Genomic DNA, 19,955 nt, shown 5'->3' with positions numbered 1-19,955 from the left:
GCCCCGCCCCTCCAACCGCCACCAGGACAGAACCCTACTGGTCCTCACCTACCACCCCACCAATCTCCACATACAGCATATCATCCGCCGTCATTTCTGCCACCTCCAAACGGACCCCACCACCAGGGATATATTTCCCTCCCCTCCCCTATCAGCGTTCCGTAAAGACCATTCCCTCCGTGACTCCCTCGTCAGATCCACACCCCCCACCAACCCAACCTCCACTCCCGGCACCTTCCCCTGCAACCGCAGGAGGTGTAAGACTTGCGCCCACACCTCCCCCCTCACTTCCCTCCAAGGCCCCAAAGGAAACTTCCATATCCGCCAGAAATTCACCTGCACCTCCACACACATCATTTATTGCATCCGCTGCACCCGATGTGGCCTCCTCTATATTGGGGAGACAGGCCGCCTATTTGCAGAGCGCTTCAGAGAACACCTCTGGGACACCCGGACCAACCAACCCAACCACCCTGTGGCTCAACACTTCAACTCCCCCTCCCACTCCACCAAGGATATGCAGGTCTTTGGACTCCTCCATCGCCAGACCACAACAACACGACGGTTGGAGGAAGAGCGCCTCATCTTCCGCCTGGGAACCCTCCAACCACAAGGGATGAACTCGGATTTCACCAGTTTCCTCATTTCCCCTCCCCCCACCTTGTCTCAGTCAAATCCCTCGAACTCAGCACAGCCCTCCTAACCTACAATCTTCTTCCTGACCTCTCCACCCCCACCCCACTCTAACCTATCACCCTCACCTTGACCTCCTCTTTCCACCTATCACATTTCCAACGCCCCTCCCCCAAGTGCCTCCTCCCTACCTTTTATCTTAGCCTGCTGAACACACTTTCCTCATTCCTGATGAAGGGCTTATGCCCGAAACGTCGATTCTCCTGTTCCTTGGATGCTGCCTGACCTGCTGTGCTTTACCAGCAACACATTTTCAGCTCTGATCTCCAGCATCTGCAGACCTCACTTTCTCCCCTTATTTGAAACCACAAGCTTTCAGCACCAGCTTCTTCCTCAGGCAACTAGTGAGAGAGAATACATCGGACACAGAATTTGCGGATAAAAGATCAAAGAGTCATACAACTAATGCAAATGTATTGAACAAATCTTGATGGCTATTAAGTCTTTAATCAGTGAGAATGGATGTGCAGGTTTCCATTGATTAACATGTAAATCCCAGAACTTCTTTCAAGTCACTGCCCCAAGGTAACTTCGGGTTTTATCAGAATAAAGATGACGCCTCAGGTCAGACAATGCATTTTAGGTATGAGGCTATGTTTCAAGTCTGTTTGTATCGCAACCTAGAGTCAGACTGGTTTCATTTCCAATGTAGGTATTTCTAAAATGCCACATTGACTGACAGTCTTACAGGATTGTGTGCTTTTTGAACAAAATAGAATGCAACTATATTTACAAATTCACCCCATACATTTATGTGTGTACACATATGAGGGGGAGAGAGAGAGAGCATGTGTGAAGGAGTGAGACAGAGAGTGTGTGTGTGTGTGTGTGTGTGTGAGAGAGAGTGTGTGTGAGTGAGAGAGGGAGAGAGAGAGAGAGCGAGAGCGAGCACATGCGCCTGCGTGCGAGTATGTGCGGTTAAGGATATTCAGCCTCGGATCCTCGGTTAAACATTCTCCAAGGTGGACTTCGGGACACACAACAACACAGTCACCAAATAGAGGCCAATAGCCAGGTTCTGTACCCATGAAGACGGCCTCAACCAGGATCTTGGGTCCATGCCACACTACAGTTGATTCCACCACATTATACAGACTCACACACATACACACACCCTCTATCACAAACACACACAGACCCTCCCTCATAAACACTCTCACTCTTTCACAGGCGTATACCCCCTCACGCTTGCACTCACACTCTCTCAAGCACAGACACACACATATCCACCCACTCACACACATACACACTCTCTGCCTCACATACACACATATAAATCTATGGGGTGAATTTGCATTTACAGATTTGTACTTGCAGATACATTCTATTTTGTTCAAAAAGCACACAATCCTGTAGACTATCAGTCAATGTGACATTTAATAAATACCTACATTGGAAATAAAACCAGTCTGACTCCAGGTTGTGATACAAACAGACTTGAAACATGGCCTCATACCTAAAATGCATTGTCTGACCTGAGGTGTCACCTTTATTCTGATAAAACCTGAAGTTACCTTGAAAGAAATTCTGGGATTTACACATTTATCAATCGAAAACTGCACCTCCATTCTAACCAATAAAGACATAATAGCCATCTAGGTTTGTTCAATACATTTGCATTAGTTGTATGACCCTTTGATCTTTTACTTATAAGAGTCTAGATTAGAGTGGTGCTGGAAAAGCACAGCAGTTCTGGCAGCATCCGAGGAGCAATAAGTTTTACTTATAACTTCTGTTTCCAATGTATCCTTTCTCACTAGATGCCTGAGGAAAGATCAGGGGCTGTGAAAGCTTCCAGTTTCAAATAAACTTGTTGAACCATAATCCAGTGTCATATGATCTTTGACTAATAACAGAGAAACATTCTCTTCAGTTTCAACTCCCTCGTATGTCTATTCAGTTAGATTTGATACTTCCACACTCATTTTCAGAATTATTCGACTTTGCTCAGAATTGTTATTTTCTTCTGGTTTTATGGTGTTGTCCACTTCTTGTACAAGTTTCTTTTTTAGAGACTTTCCTGTTTATTCAGTGTGGTCTGTTTTGCAGACTCTTCTCAAATATCCCACTCTTCCAAAGTTGTGGCATTCTGCACCCAATGTTGGCAATCGCCCAGCTTGAATGGTTTATGCACACCACATTCCAGATACTTCAACGTGGTGCTTTTCTTAGTTTTAAAAATTTGTTTATGGGTTGTGGGCTTCACTGGCTAGACCAACATTTGATATCCATCCCTAATTATATGGCAAAGGATATGATTTGCTGCCCTCGAAACAACTGAAGTCTTAGGTGTAGGTACAGCCAGAGTCCTCTCAGCATGAGATTTCCAGGATTTTGTACTAGCAACAGCGATGGAGCAACAATATAGATCCTAGTCAAGATGGCTTCTGGTTTAAAGGGGAACTTATTTCCACGCATCGAATGTCCTTGTCCTTCTAGGTGGAAGAGATCACAAGTTTGGAAGCTTGTGGCATGGGAACCTTGGTAGGTTATTGGGGTGCATCTGCTTACCAGTATGTGTTGGTGGTAAAGAGATTGAATGATGAAGGTGCTTTGCTCTGAATAGTGTCAAGCTTCTGGAGTGTTGTTGGAGCTGCAATGGACCAGAAAAGTGGAAAATATTCCATCAAACACCTAACCTTTGCCTTCTAGATGTTGGACATGAAAGAGAGTGGATAGTAAGAAGCAAATTACATACCACAGCATTCCTAGCTTTTGAACTGCTCTTATAGTCACAATTTAATCTGACAGTCCCAATTCACTTTCTGGTCAACAGAAACCCCTCAGGGTGTTGATAGTAGGGTTTTTGGTGATTATATTGCCATTGAATGTCAGGGGATGATGATTTGATTGTCTCTTGTTTAAGACGGGCATTGCCAAACACTTACGTAGCATAAGTGTTCCTCGCCATATATCAGCCCAAGCCTGGATGTTTTCCAGTGTTTGCTGCATTTATACATGAAATGCTTCAATATCTGAGGTGTCACAAGTGGTATTGAGCATTGTGCAAAACCAGTGAACATCCCCATTTCTGACCCCATGACAGAAGGATGGTCATTGTTGAAGCAGAAGATGGTTGTGCCTAGACAGCCTCCTGAGGAACCCCTGCACTTAGATGATTCACCTCCAACAAAAACAACCTTTTTTTGTGCTATGTATGATTCCAACAAATTCCACCCAATTCTCTCTTTCTTGGAACAAAGTATCTACCTGACTTTCCCCTTCTTGATGTGGCACAGTGTCTGTGGCTCAGCCTCCAGATCAATGGAATGGAGCCAAAGTTCCTCAAGCCACAGACAACAGACATGTTTGTCCTGGATCACACCAATATCTATAAATCCCACATCCTGCAATCACAACACATCACTTGCACTACCATCCTTATTTTGTCTAATTAAGTAATTAATGTATTATTTAATTACTGAATTGAATACTACTTTTTGCTACCAGTTATTGCACTAATTTAAGCCTTTGTGGTCCAATAAGCCCTGCCAATTAGAATTAGAATACATAATTGAGTCACCAGTAATTTATTTCCATTCTGCTATTGCCTACAATTAAAAGATAGCTACTGAAGGTTTATTTTTGGAAAATGTTTTCTAAATTTCAACACTTCGCACACAATCCTTGACAATAGTTATTTGCCAAACCACTTACATGCTTCCTGTGATGGTACATTTTAAATTCTTATCTCAAACTCTGCAAGATGCAAACTGGAAGCTGCTCCAGTTTCTCCGCAAGTCCACCTCTCTCTGAGGTCAGTGGTTGGCCCCAGAGCATAACACTCTATGTATCTGAGTGAAGGTTCGAAAGCTTCTTCCAACTCCTGAAGTTAAGTGGTTTCTAAATGACTTTACAACCAAAGTAGTAGTGTACTTTCAAAACATGGGAAGGTCGGGGAATAGCAGTAGCCAATTTGTTTCTCAAACAGCAATGAATTAGTGACCAGACAGCATGCTTAAGTGTCATCAGCAGAGGGAATAACTGCTATCATACTAGTAAAACTTAAGTCTTTTCTTTGAATAATGGCATGGGATCTTTCACACTTATTTGAGGGATTGATGTGATCATTTCATCTGAAAGACTGGACTTCCAATGGTGTAGTATTACACTAAAGCAGCATTTTCGCAACCACTTTGTGAAACCCTGCCAAAGGTAGCTGTGAGGCGTATTGGTCAGGTATGTAGAATGTGGTACAATCACATGGCCTTCCAACTCAGAGGCACAAATGCTATCACTAAGACAAGACTGATACCCAATAATGCAAAAGATGCCACAACCAATGAAATAAACAACCTACTTTCACATTCAACACAATTTCCAATACTAGATGCTGTGTTTAGCCACAGGCTAATCACTGGATTTCCATGCTCATTTGTTCTTATTAAAATACAACTCTGGTCACATGAAAAAATGTCTTAATCAGTTAATTCAAACAGAGGGGATGTTCCAAGAGAATTCCAATTGGTTGGTGTCAACACAGTATGTCTACTTTACAATTTCTCTGAGCAAATGCATTTTTCGACAAAAATAGTATTAGCAAAAGTGTACCATTTTGCTTAATTTGATGGAATTGTAATAGGACTCCTCAGGGCTCCAACTGAATGCATATTTACCTTCAGATCTAAGTTGTTATGGGAAAGTGTCTTTTAAATTAAAAGCACACACCACTTTACTTCATTTATTATGCTTCGAGTTGCACAAGAAAATTTCATTGCCATAGCAACACTGTATATTACACCATGTGATGCACTATAGCTAAAACATGGAATAGTGTCACTTCAAACACATTATTTTCTGATAAAGGGTAGAAACTGCATGGCACTGAAGTCTCTAGGCAAATTGCAATAAGGCATATATTTGCAAATACCATTCAAATTCCATCATAGCTATTGCAGTCCATTAGCATTTTGACACCATTCTCTCTCTCATTAGGTACCACACCTTAACCATGATGTTCACAGACTTCCACTGCATCATGTCAGTCCATAGTCATGTTTACCTAGATACTACAATGGTTGCGCTTGGAGTCTTCAGTATAGTTGACGATGAGATTCTTCCACTCTTACTGCCTGTCATCAAATAGACTAGATGGATTTACTAACTGATTATCAACCTGTCTGGCACATTATGAAGGCATCTTTCATGGTTATCAAGTGGGTCTTAAACCTGGAGATTTTGGTCCAGAGGTACAGATGGTACTTTTACACCGCATGATCTTTGGTGCTCTTTAGAATTCATATTAAAGAGGGGAACATGAATGAATCATACAACTTTGTGCTTTTGCTGGAAAAGTTGAATGCTATCAAACTTGTAGTTTTCAACACAAAAATGCTTATATGTTTTTTAATACTATACTTCAAGGCTATTTGAATAAAACTGATAATGATCGACCAGACAGTATGTTTAACTTCCCAGATCTCAGCTAATTCTTTCGGAATTATAAAACTGACTTTTTAATATTCTTCTACACATTTAATGAAGTTGAAAAATAGGGACTTCAATATTCACATGAGAAAATGACATTTCTAATGCAGAAATTTAGTAGGGTAAACTTTATAAAACTAATTTTATCCATTAGTGATAATATAGAGTTTATCTAGCGCTCACTGCATTGTTTACATGTAACACCACTATGATTATTTATCAACTTAATCAATGCAAGTTTTAAATTTATAACAGAACTCCGTGAATTGGAGTAGCATAAGTAATACTTCTTGGACCAGCTGCTGTTCCATACTTGACACACAGGCCAGAACGTTCCAAGGTTGCTCAATGCTAACAGAGCTAGCTGATGTAAATGACACCTGTTTAAAACTGGAATAGCTTTGAAGAAATTTGGTTGCCTACAAATAATTGGAAAGTTTTCCGAAATCTGTGGACTTCTAGGAATTCCAGCTTTAGCAAATTGCTCTGAACAATGGCATCAATTTCCACAAATCTACTTCTTCATTCTACTAACAAAATAACAAGGGTACAAGTCAATGCAAATATATACATATTGCATCTTGAACAAACAAACATAAAGATAGTTTAGAAAAATAAAACTGTAGTCCAGAAGCTGCCAATAACCTTCCAAATCATTTCCCATCTGATAGCTCAAACCTAACAGTTCAGTAACAAAAAAGGAGACAATGTCCCAGAGCTTGCTCCAGTTTCTCCAAGCAGGGCAACATTGTAAAGAGGTGGCCAGTGCTAAACTAGTGCAGCAATCACATCCGAAGTGTATTTCCACAATATGGTCATCAAATCAGAGATAATTGAAACAAATGACTGGGCTTACTTGTATCTGATTCAGGAGAAACCTAAACAAACCAGCATGGAGACTAGCACAGCTCAAAGTATCCTTCAGTACTGCTGAATAACTATTTCCCCATCTAGGCCCAGCACTAAACACCCTGGCAGGGAAGTGAGGGATTAGAATTGCCAATACTAACTTCATATATACCTGGAGGTTTCCTTGCTCTGGACTTTCCATTTAAATGGTTCTTCATTATCAAAGACACATTTTACCTCCAATTTAAATTTAAAAAAAAATAACTCATAAGCATTAGGTTAGCTTTGAATTCTAAATTTTTACCAACTATCATGATGGATTTGAACTCATGTCCCTTGAACATTAGTTTGGGATTCTGGATTACTAGTCCAATAACATTATCACTCTGTCAGCACTTGGCAAACATATGCATACAGTTATATATACACATATACAATTAGCATTACATACATGTAATATATATATTATAATTTTCTGGTATTTCTAAAGAAAGTAAATTCCATTTTTAAAATGCAAACTTTAAAGGAGATATAAAATATTAAAAACAAACTGGTTGTGTAACTTGACAGGTTTGTTATTTCAGCTGTCAAATAGTACATGTATTTTTAATTGATTTTTAAAATTTGCTACACAATCACTTGCCACATTTACCATAATTTCCCCAGTTATGAACTTTCTGCACTGTATTACATTCGTTAACAAGGCAGCAAAAACAATGGCCACTTTAAACAACCATAAAGAGACATGCAACAGGGTTTGCTTTGCTCACTCTTTTGCTCGACTTCGCCTACTACAATAATCCTGTAAGCAGGAATACAAATCTTACAGATTTGAGCAAAACTGTATTCCTTCCCCAATGTGTTACAATGTACGGCTCATCACACCACAAAATAGCATATAATTTAAATTAGTCACTGCTCTCATCAGCATTCAACTGCATTGCTTTTTACTCTGATGGAAATAGCGCAAGCTCTTTCTGGGTTCTGCTCAACAACCTTTCTTGACCCAATTTTGTCTGCTTCAATTTTCTGCCCTAGAAACTGCCATACTTCGTCTACACCTTCCTCAGGCTTTACAAAACTAGTTTAAAAAAAGCTGCACAGAGTTCAGCCTGAGGCAAAGATTTCAGTCATTTTGACTGCTCTAATTGCCCTGATTGCTGGCTTATCGTAAGAAGGTTCAACAGGATCCATCTGCCACATTCTATACAGCAACCTCATATGCAGTAGTTACATTCTTAAGTTATCCGGTGCTGCAATTGAAGTATTATGTTTTGCCACGTTTTTAAAATTGAAAAATAGCCAAATTATAATGAATCAAAATCGGATAACCCAAAATTCCAGTCATGTCAAAGTCACTTATACTGGCTGAATAGAAATTCCATTAGAAGGATGTCTGTGATAAATTGAAGTTCCAGACTGGTAACTCCAGATTAGCTGAATTTGTGCAAGCCAACGACATGACAAAGTCAACTAGTCAGAATGGAATTAGGTCATCTAACACACCATTACTTGACATTGAGATTTCTCTGTGCATCGCTGCAGCTATGCATATACATGTGAAAGAGTTAAATGTGCTGCCAATTGATGACAAAATGAGGTAGAAGCTGCAAATGAGAGGAGAAAGATTTAAAAAGACATGAAGGTGGTTCGCGTGTGCGAAGAACTTATTGAGGAAGTGGTGGATGTGGGCACAGTTACAACATTTAAAAGACACTTAGGTAAGTACATGAATAGGAAAGGTTTGGAAGGATATGGGCCAGGAGCAGGAAGTGGGACTAGTTTAGTTTGGGATTATATTCGGTACGGACAGGTTGGACCGAAGGGTCTGTTTCTGTTCTCTATGGCTCGATGGAAAACTGCAATACGAACCAAAAAGCATCATAATTCCACCATCATGTTTTTCAACCTTCTGAAGCACAAAACAAAAATATCACAACCATTAGATGTTTGCTTCAGCAAAGAAAATGACTGCCTATCCCAATGCTGAAGAAGCTCTAACAATGAACATTCCCATATAGTAAAACAAAGAACTGTGGATGCTAGGGGTCTGAAATACAAACACAAACTGCTGGCAAAGCTCTGTGAGAGGAAAGCAGAGTTAACACTTGGAGTCCAGTGACTCTTAATCAAAACATTCCCATTCCCAGTCCAATCCTTCAGGAAAGAGAGTCACTCTGAAAAAGGGATTTAGCCACAAGGAATTCACCTGCAGTGATGGGTAGCTGGATCAACTCAAGGGAATACACAGCATAGTCTTCTCGACAAGACTGATTATCATCTTTTACTAGTTCAATCTGATTTGACATGCAGTGTCAGGTTGTGTGAAATCAGATTCAATGGCATTTCTTTTAACTGAATAAGGAGATCAAGTTATATTGAAATGGGGAAAGAATGAAAATGACTAACTGGACTCGACTGGTACATTTAATGGCCCAACTGGTTGTCATCTGTGCTGTACTACTCAATGTTTAAATTGTTGAAAAATGGGTATGGGTCAAATGGGGAGGCAGTGGTACAGTGACACTGTACTAATAATTCAGACATGCAGGCTAATGTTCTGAGGACTTGGGTTCAAATCCCATCATGGCTGATGGTAAAATTTGAATTCAATTAAAACACAGCCAGTGGAAAACTATGTAACCACTGTCACTCATGTCCCTTAGTGAAGGAAATCTGCCATCCTTACTTGACCTCATATACCTGTGACACCAGACCTACAAAACTGTGGGTTCAGTCTTAACTGTTCTCTGGACAATAATTACTGGCCGAGCCAGCGTCACCCACATCTCACGAATGAATAAAAAAACGCTCAATTTAAAATGATTTCTTAAAAAGTCATGATTTGTCTGACCAACTTCACTAAGCTGTGCCATTGCTAATGCTGAATTTAAAATGCTATTTCTTATTGGTGAATTATAGTCAACTGATTTGATTTTCTGTGACAGCCTTCATAATGCATGATAAATTCTTATATGGTTGGGAAGATTTCCACAGTGCCTTGTTTTAGAGAAGTTGTCAGTTCATTCTTTATAAAGAGGTTGTGATTTTAACCAAACATGGTGCAAAGAGGAAATCTTCCCTAATGGTTAGCAAACAAAAAATGGGACTGAGCAAGATTTGTACTAATTGTTACTCATTAATAATGGTTCTAGAGATCGGCTAATAGAATACACTGTTTAGAAAGATCTTAAACCAATTAAAAACAGATGCATTCGAAGGTTTATTGAATTTTCCTTTGCTAATTTAGTACAATGCACACAGAATTTTAATTAAGATCAAAAAGCTAAAGCTCAGTGTATTCGTATACAAATTTGTCAATGTCTTTAAAATGGACAATATAATGTACTAATGGGCAAACCTTCATACCAACAATTTGCAGGCAATCAATACATAGTCACATAAAATCCAAAATTTTGGATAATTGAAAATTTCCCAGAAGAAATATTTTGTTTTCACTTCACCTGAGAGTTGATCAGAAAAGTAGATCCCGAAAGTATCTACCATTTAGAAGAAAATTTAGATTCTAATTCCAGATCAGCAAAAGAACAAAAACAAAGCTCTTATGAAAGTAGATTTTATAATTGATAGCAGTGAATAATCCCTCAGGATTTAGGGTGGATCATTGATCAACTGTCATACAATGTTTTACTAGTACCGGTCCCTATGAAATCTTAAAACTGGCTAGATTATTCATGATGATCAGACCAAAAATTCCTGTTGTCTGTTTTACTGTGCTTTCCTACATTCAAGACATTAGTTGAATATTTTTATGGTTATTATTTTGTTGCCTACTGATTCCTAATAATTTCACAAAAAAGTCACAAAACATTGCCAGCTAATTTTCCTGTTCACAAAAATAGTTACATCATGGCTTATTGAACTGAAGGAATGTTTCTAAAGATTCCCACACTAGAGAACAAAAGGAGATGACATGCTAAGATCAACACAGTACAATCAACAAAGAATATTCTCACAGCTTTTGCTCAAACTATAGCTTTAGCAGGCACCAGATGAAGTTGATAGGTCTGGTCATTGTGAACTAACAACATAGAATCCACCATGTTGACACTTTTCATCATTGCTATTACATTGCTAATAATTAAACATGAACTGCAATTCTGCAAACTGCATTCATGTGCGATCTGTTCACTCAGATGTAAAGGAACACAAATTAATTTCATAATATTGCAATTTAAACAACTTATTGACACTAACTTATGAGAATGGTATCCTTGAAGATAATTCTAATTACAATTATAGGTTCCTGAAAGAGGAATCTGTTACTTTCAATTAGTTTATATCAAGACTACACTGAGATACCCAAGATATAACAGCTTTTGAATACATTCCAGAAAATGAGATTTTAATGTTTCCATGTTATATTCCATGCTAAGTAAACTATACATTGGAGGTGGAATGCTTTACAAAATATCAACAACTTGATTGTACATTTTACAAATCTATGTATAAACACAAGACACAGTTTAAAGGACTAAATATAACTTGAGCATTTGATTAAGTTCTGGAACAAGTATTCCATGTAAAGAAACGCATGATTCTCTTGCACCAGAGAAGCTACCAAAGGAAAGAAAGAATGAAGTGAAGTGTACTTGGTAAAATGCAAACATCAAACTATAACAGAAATGGTCTTAATTTTCGTATCTACTTATACATGCTAAACATTTTTTATTTGAAGCAATCGTACAATATGTCTCTACCCAGGGTAGAAATTAGAGTTTTAGCAATAACACAGAAACAATTGTATAGATTTAATTTATTGAGTAAGGCCAATCAGGTCAACAGTTGTCCAACACTTTCTGGAATGTCTACAAGACCACCAACTGGAATTTTTCACCTCAATTTTCACATCACATTGGCCTCAACCTCTTGGTCAGTGCCAATGCCTTAGGACTGTCACTGACCACAATGACCTTATCTACTCTAATCCTTCCAACCAGGAATTTTCAAGAAAATGCTAAGGTGGATTGGGGCAGCATGGTGTCTCGGTGGTTAGCACTGCTGCCTCACAGCACCTGGGACCCAGGTTCAATTCTACTCTTGGTCAACTGTCCGTGTGGAGTTTTGAAATTCTTCTATGTCTGCGTGGGTTTCCTCCGGGCTCCAGTTTCCTACTACATTCCAAAGATGTGCAGGTTGGTTGTATTGGCCATGCTAAATTATCCATAGAGTCCAGGGATGTGAAGGCTAGATGGATTAGTCATGGGAAATACAGGATTATAGTGATGGGGAAGGGAGGGTGGGTTGGGTCTGGGTGGATTGATCTTCGGAGGGTCATTGTGGACTTGATGGACCGAACAAAGACTGTTCTCACTCTTCTCACACTGTCAGGATTCTATGATTGGTATCTTTGAAAGGGAGAGTGATGGCTTGAGGATTGCAAGGGGCTCGGTGAGAATTGTTCAGAGCCAGGGAGAGGGGTAAACATTCTTGAGTTGAGTGAAAGGAATTGGCTGATCATTCATATTGGTATTGGGGTGGGGGAAGTGCTGCAGTTTATTTCTTTGTCCATACCTGTCCAACAGGTGGAACATCAGTTATAAGACGGCCTGGAAAAATGTCCTACCTGGCCCAGAAGCCATGTTTTCAAATAAAGGTCAGTCCATGTGGAGGATATCTCAAGGACAGTTTATTAGCAACAAACATGGAAGAGAAGTGGCCTCTGACTGGAGGCAAGGCAAACCATGTTAACATTCCCACACTAAGCTATCCAAGTGAAAGTAACCTGGATACTGGGGAGGACAGAGACGCTGCTGGGTTGGATGGATTGTGTTGCTGTAAAGGTCACAATGCTTGCTGGGGCAAAGTGGTTAGTGGATCTGGGGGTCAAGGCGGCAAGTGGAATTAGGGTTGAATCAACAAGTGGGGCTAAGGCATTGGGAAAATGAGACAACTTCACAAACAGAGGACAATCCCCTGTAACACACTGTGCTCAAAACAGCAGAGTAGGCCTCCCGAGTCTTGGGATTGTGTGTGAGAGAGAATGTGGGAGGCAGAAAGAGACATTATGGAAGGCAGAGTTCCAGTATGCATACGAGAAAATTAGTATATGGAGGCAGAGAGAGAGAGAGTGAGAGACAGAGAGTGCGCGAGGAAGAATGTTTATGGGAGTAGAGAAAGAGAGCAAGAAAATGTGAGGGAGCAGAGAGAGAGTGTGTATGGAAAAGGGACGCAGAGACAGCGAAGATGTTTGTGGAAGGCAGGGAGAGCAAGAATAGAAGACAAGAACAAGACAGAGTGTGTAGGGAATGGAGGGTGTGAGTATGTGAGTGAAGGATAGACTGTGCATAAGCATCTGAGTGTGCATGTGTCTTAGTGCGTGAGAGTGTGACTGAGTGACTGGAATGAGTCAAATACAAAAGCAAAGTTGTGGACTAAAAGAGCGGGAGGAGAATAAAAGGGGCATAAAGGAAAACTAAGGAAAAACAAGTGTTCCAATTTGAATAGCCTCAAGAAACAACTTATCACCTGTTGAAGTGAGAATCCACAATGCCATTGTTTACTTTCTGGTCCTCCAAAGTTCATTGCTATGTTGAGAACAAAACTCTACATTAACAGGTCCTTTCAACATGATTTATCAGCCCAAAATGACTGTGGTCACATTAATCCCATAAATACAGCAATTTCAGGATATGGGCTTTCAGTGACATGGAACTTTTTCCTGAGGCTAACAACAAAATAAAATAAATCAGTTTAATTGGTGGCAAACTGGAACTCATAGCATATCTTCCTTACAGCACAAATTGCTGGGAGGGTTTACTATTAATAGCAGGCACTTTGAATTTGAGATTACTTTCCCAGCATTTGCTGTTGGTAGTTTTACCACAAAAGGGTGTGAGTGGAAAAAGTCAGTGCTGCTCTTTAACTATTTTCCACCATCAGAATAAACAAAACTTTTAAAAATAATAAAACACTTGTCATCTCAAATTACTCACTATAGGTTTCATATCAGGCTATTAAAATGATTTTCCATGAAAATAAATTTCAGCTCAATTCAAAACATTTAGATTTAAGATTGAATGACGGCATAAGTGAACGTGAAAGCATTACTGACCAAATACTGGTCAAGCTAAATAGAGTATACTGCTGTTACTTATTCTGGCAGTTTAATGTTGCTTTATGCACTACTTCCCAATTTTGCCATTCTTTGGCATGAAAGATAGAAGCTGTTGATTGAATGGATTCTCATAAACTTTCAGTAATTAGCTATTCAAAAGTACTTAGTTTGGGCAGATCAGTTATGAAATCAGCACTATTTCACTAGGTGCTCTGAATAGTATAGCTGTGGCCTGAGTCAACCAATGCATGTCATCTCTTCAAAATGTAATCTTGGTTCTTTGTTTAAATTATTTCAAAGGGAAATGCTCTAGTAAAGAGTTTCTTACATTTACAAGAAATACTTTAAATTGCTGTTTTAATTTTCTAGATATGTCATATTGATTCAACATAACCAACCTTAGCTATCGTGTATACAGAGACAAACATAGTCTGTGGCTTCTACAATTTGAAGAAAAACAATTGAAATAGGTGAATTAGATTATATTACATAATAATTCAACAGACAGAACAAGATAAAAGAAACATTGTCATTTAAGATTTGATTGCCTTTGGGTATGAAATCAGAAATTGAATATGAATATGCTACAGCTCCTGTTGGCCATTTTATTTCCCTATGGAAAATATGAGTGCCTCTGAATAATATTTCTACACATACATCCCTCAGGCAGAAGTTTAATGATCCTCTAACCTAATTTTAACTTGATTCTTCAAACCATGAGCAAAAGTACAACATGAGAATGCAGTCACTGCTTATTTTAACTGAATAAATTTGCTCAAATATCTACACTATTAGAAACAGCATGAGTACATATTTATTGTAAAATGCAGTATTGGAGACTACATGTTGTATCAGCTTTTCATACAATACACCCATCCTAGTCAGATCTGCAAATTATTACCCTATAATCAAAAAGGAAAGAAAAGCAATTGTAATGACAAAATAATTACAATAACTGCTGCAATCTTGCTGTACAGCACTCAAGCTTAGAAGAATTCCATTATTTTAAACATTAAAAGTGATGAAAATTCAGAGGGTTTCCCTTGATGTGTCGAGTATGCCCACTCACCCATTGTAGAGAAAAGAAGAAAAATACACCTTTTGTAATCTTCAAAAATCCTAAAAAATTCCAAGGCAACTCATAGACTTTTAATATGCATTATTTGTAGTTAAATTATTTCAACCAATTGCTTACAACCATGAGTTAAATAACTAGGCAATCTGTTTGAAGGATGATTATTGAGCAATAAATGTTGGCACAGCTTGCTTATCTTCTTTGTGTTGTGGCCTAGTATTTTTTAAATCCATAACTTCTAACTTGAAAGCGACACCTCCAAAAATGCAGCAATCTTTTAATAAGATACTGAAATGTCAGCCCAGACTAGGTGCTCAATTGTCTGGAGAGGATTTAAAGTCTCTGGCTTGAAATATAGAAAGAAAAAGTGAACATTAAATGGAAATTGTGGAGAGACAAATGTGCTTTTAATATATTTTTTTGATTAACATCTGCCTGTACTATTTGTGTAAAATATAATATTGAATAGAATTGGAGACGTGTAGGTCTATTGAACAGAATTTTCAAGCACAACCTTACTAAGCAATGCACAATATACCATTAATATTTTACGTCCTTGTAGAACTGGTTAAGTAATTAAAAATTATCTAAAGCAGTCAAACTAATGATTCCTTCACTTAAGATGATTGCTGTTGGCAGCAGTCCTGATTTTGATGGTAACATTAGAAGTTAAAAGAATTAGTACTTCTGTTTGCGTGGGTGCTTAGATGCCTTTTCTTTATATGCATAAAACAGTTAGCATTTTCTCCAGATGCAAGTAAGTTGAATATTCAATTAGAATAAACAAACTAGACAATTTTCCAAATACTGGTCTGCACACTCCTTCTCTGCTTACTAGGTAGGTTTAGTGGTCACATATCAAGTCACAATTTGCACAATCCAAACAACATCATGTTCCCTGGACAAATTCGAATGCATCCAATTGCTGTGGAGGCAGCATGAGGTATCAGCTGCTTTTGACATTGGATTGCTGACCACATGTACATTGAAACACACAGGTCCAAGAGCAAAGGGCAATTGAAGGTCAGGCAATTGCTGGTATTTCAACTAAGTGAAGGAGCAGCAGAATGAAGTACAAACAGATTGAGGATCGAGGGGCAAGGGTGCCCGACAATGACAACAATCAAGGATTGGAATAATAATTGAGTACTGGTGGCATTGGTGATTCATGTTCTTTGAAAAATGGGAGTTGGGACAAATACTATTGCTCTTCCTCCCCACAAAGTATGCAAATCCATAATTTTTTGGACCCTAACAGGCAGCCCTTTTGGTACGTAAAATTGGTTTTCCAGGGTACAGTTGTCTATAGCTACTATTGGAAAAAATACTTATTTTTTATCCAAAGCGCCTAACCCTTGTTTCAGAAGTGGGAACTGCAGGCCATATTTTCACTCTTAGTAACACAGAAGGCTGTGCACTTCTGGCTAGATTTAAGTGTTTCTTTTTGCCCACTCATACCAGAGGATTAAATTCCTATCAATCACTTGAAAACAGAGCATTGGGCAGTCAGCGTCTTAGACTCACACCTCTTTAATACAATTTTGCAATGAAAATGGGGTTGGTAGCAATTAGACCTCCAGTAAGTAACAGTAATGTTGTGTCTTGAGGGGATAAACTATGATTGATTTTTCGCAGTCTATTTTGCATAATACTTCACCAGATCTTACATAACTCATTTCATTTATTGGTCAGAGTATTGAGTACAGGAGTTGGGAGGTCATGTTACAGCTGTACAGGACATTGGTTAGGCCACTGTTGGAATATTGTGTGCAATTCTGGTCTCCTTCCTATCGGAAAGATGTTGTGAAACTTGAAAGGGTTCAGAAAAGATTTACAAGGATGTTGCCAGGGTTGGAGGATTTGAGCGATAGGGAGAGGCTGAACACGCTGGGGCTGTTTTCCCTGGAGCATCGGAGGCTGAGGGGTGACCTTATAGAGGTTTACAAAATTATGAGGGGCATGGTTCGGGTAAATAGGCAAAGTCTTTTCCCTGGGGTCGGGGAGTCCAGAACTAGAGGGCATAGGTTTAGAGTGAGAGGGGAAAGATATAAAAGAGACCTAAGGGGCAACATTTTCACATAGAGAGTGATACGTGTATGGAGTGAGCTGCTAGAGGAAGTGGAGGAGGCTGGTCCAATTGCAACATTTAAGAGGCATTTAGATGGGTATATGAATAGGAAGGGTTTGGAGGGATATGGGGCGGGTGCGGGCAGGTGAGATTGGGTTGGGATATCTGGTCGGCATGGACGGGTTGGACCGAAGGGTCTGTTTCCATTCCGTACATCTCTATGACTCTATAACTCATAACAATATGATAATAGAAATGTTATTTAAAATCTAAATGATTGAAGACAAAATGTAGCAATACACAGATAATGACAGTTAGTTCACTGTTTGGAAATTGAAAAATGCAGGAAAAGTTCCACTAAAATACTTTAAATGAGGGGTGGGCGGGGGGGGGGGGGAGATGGGGTACCTGAAAAGTTATGAGCCCCAAATCTTCTGATTGAAAGATAACTGTTGCAGTTAATTACCCTGACAGTGGTGCTACTGGATCTCTTGCCTCTCAGTCGTCCCAATTAACCAATTATTTCGGAATTTCCAGAAAATATGAACTTCCATTAGGTCATTACCCTGCATCTGGAACCTTCCTAAAAAAAAACCTAACTCCAAGTTGGAAACTTTGGAGGGTTTCAACAGACTTGTCAGAATATTTTCTCTGAAAAGCTCTCAGTCACACAGCATGGAAACAGACCCTTCTGTCCAACTCGTCCACATCAATCAAGTTTCCCAAACTAAACTAGTCCCATTTGCCTGAATTTGGCTCATATCCCTTTAAGCCTTTCCTATTCATATATCTGTCCAAATGTCATTTAAATGTCATAAGTGTACCACTTGCTCTGGCATTTTATTCCACATATGAAGCACCCTCTCTGTGAAAACGTTGCCCCGCAGGTCCCTTTCAAATCTTTCTCCTCTCACCTTAAAAATATGTCCTGCTAGGGAAAAGACCTTTGCTATCTATACCCCTCATGATTTTGTAAACCTCTATAAGGTAATCCCTCAGTCTCTTATAATACTGTGAAAAAAGACCCAGCCTATCCAGCCTTTCCTTATAACTCAAATTCCCTTCAGTCCCAGCACATCCTTGTAAATCTTTTCTGCACCTTTCCAATTTAATAACATCCTTCCTACAGCAGGGTGACTGGTGATTACAACCTGCAGCAATCTCTGGAATAACTGTAAAATTGAGCATGCACCCCTTGCAAACCTCACCCAAACTAGACACCTCCTTTGAGATATTCCCTGCCCAACCTGCTTAGCTATCACCCCAACTAACTCCTTACTGACCTATCTGCCCTCACCAATTATCTTTACTCTGTAGCTTCTCAAAATGCTTTTGGGACCTTTAAACCCCAGAATATAGAAGTAATTACCATTAAAAGGGGCATAGTTTGGCCTCCAAAGCTGCTGTGCTGCAAGATTCTCAGGTTACTCCATATTTCCAGATGGCCATTTGTGGACCATTCGGCAGGATAAGTGGAAAGGAGGGCAGCGCAGTCCAATGGTGAAGAGGAAAAAAGGAACAGGAATTCATCCCTTCAAGACTGCTCCGCCATTTACTACAATTATGGCTGATCAAACATTTCAATGCCTTTAATTCAAACTATCTCCATAACCCATTACCACCTCTCAGAAGATTTGGCCTATCATAGTAAATGTAGGCATGCCTCCTTTTTCTGCAAATTATCCCACTAAAATTCACAGCTGCTTCTTATCAGTTAACCACTTTTTTTATTTATAACAATTTCCAATTTCAGGACAGTCTAATTATTTCATATGGAGCATTGCTGTGACACTGACTCAAATACAGTTACTTACTGGTTTTCTAACCTAACAATAGAATATGTTTATGTCAAACATATCTGTGAATGCATGCTGAACCAGCAAGAATCACGTAAGCATATAATCCTCAAACATGATTAATAGAAAATGGTTTGTACAAGTCACAGGAAAGCCACTTACTTGGGAAAAAAAAATTCAAACTTTTGTGTTATATGACTGTGAAACATATGTTGCTTAAAAAAATACTGAGACTTCAAGAAATCAATCACATCTGTTTTGTAACTGGTAACAAAACTAAAACTGTAAAAACAGCAATCAAACATTGAAATCTTGTGTGTTTGCCTATCATCTGAGACAACCAGCTGCTTACCTGAATGTCAGCCAGGAGCTCCTGCTTGCGTTTGCGGATACTTTCTAGCTCTATCTCCTCCTCTGGAGTCAGGTCTGCGGGCACTGTAAATAAAGACATGAGCACAATTAGCTAGCGAGATCAAGACTGTAAGCACAATTGTTGGTCGGACGCTCAGCTGTCTGACCTTCAAAGTCACCTGACCTATGTTTAAACAAGTCAAGAGCTCCGTCGTATGCTCCATGCCTTTCATTTCTCTCTGCCCAAACTGATTTTTAATGATTAAAAACTGCCTGAAGCAAATGCCTTGGAATAAAGGAAGAGACTTCCTCTCATTTAGATAATGCATGCATGCTCATGTGTGCTGAACTCTATCCTAATATATAACATGCCCAACTCAAATGCTTAAGCCACTGTCAAGTAAGCAGGTTATGAAGATTTCAATTCAATTCAGGTAAATATACAACTTGACACTGTATAAATATTATTTCACATATAGTACCACCTGTCAAACACTACAAATTAAGCAACAGGGTATAAAAGATTATAATACAGCAAAATTTAAGCTGTATTATTGCAACATTGATAAATAAAATGCTGAACACATGGTGCTGTGTATAGGTCTGAAAAGGTTAATA

General features: G+C 39.1%; 1 protein-coding gene across 4 annotated transcripts in view; it reads right to left on the bottom strand.

The window, feature by feature from the left end:
* The window catches only part of cyth1b (cytohesin 1b), a 232,773-nt gene that overhangs the window by 61,158 nt on the left and 151,660 nt on the right, over positions 1-19,955 (bottom strand). For all 4 annotated transcript variants that reach the window (XM_043714921.2, XM_043714919.2, XM_043714920.2 and 1 more), the window contains exon 2: positions 19,339-19,421. In XM_043714921.2, coding sequence (XP_043570856.1) covers positions 19,339-19,421 — 83 coding nt within the window. The remainder of the gene's footprint in view (positions 1-19,338; positions 19,422-19,955) is intronic.

The sequence above is a fragment of the Chiloscyllium plagiosum genome, unplaced genomic scaffold, assembly GCF_037043375.1.
Source record: "Chiloscyllium plagiosum isolate Xiang-an unplaced genomic scaffold, Cpla_swu_hap1 HiC_scaffold_25, whole genome shotgun sequence".
In the NCBI taxonomy this organism is placed as follows: Eukaryota; Metazoa; Chordata; class Chondrichthyes; order Orectolobiformes; family Hemiscylliidae; genus Chiloscyllium; species Chiloscyllium plagiosum.
Note: the sequence above shows the minus strand (reverse complement) of the source record. Positions and strands in the feature narration are given on the sequence as shown.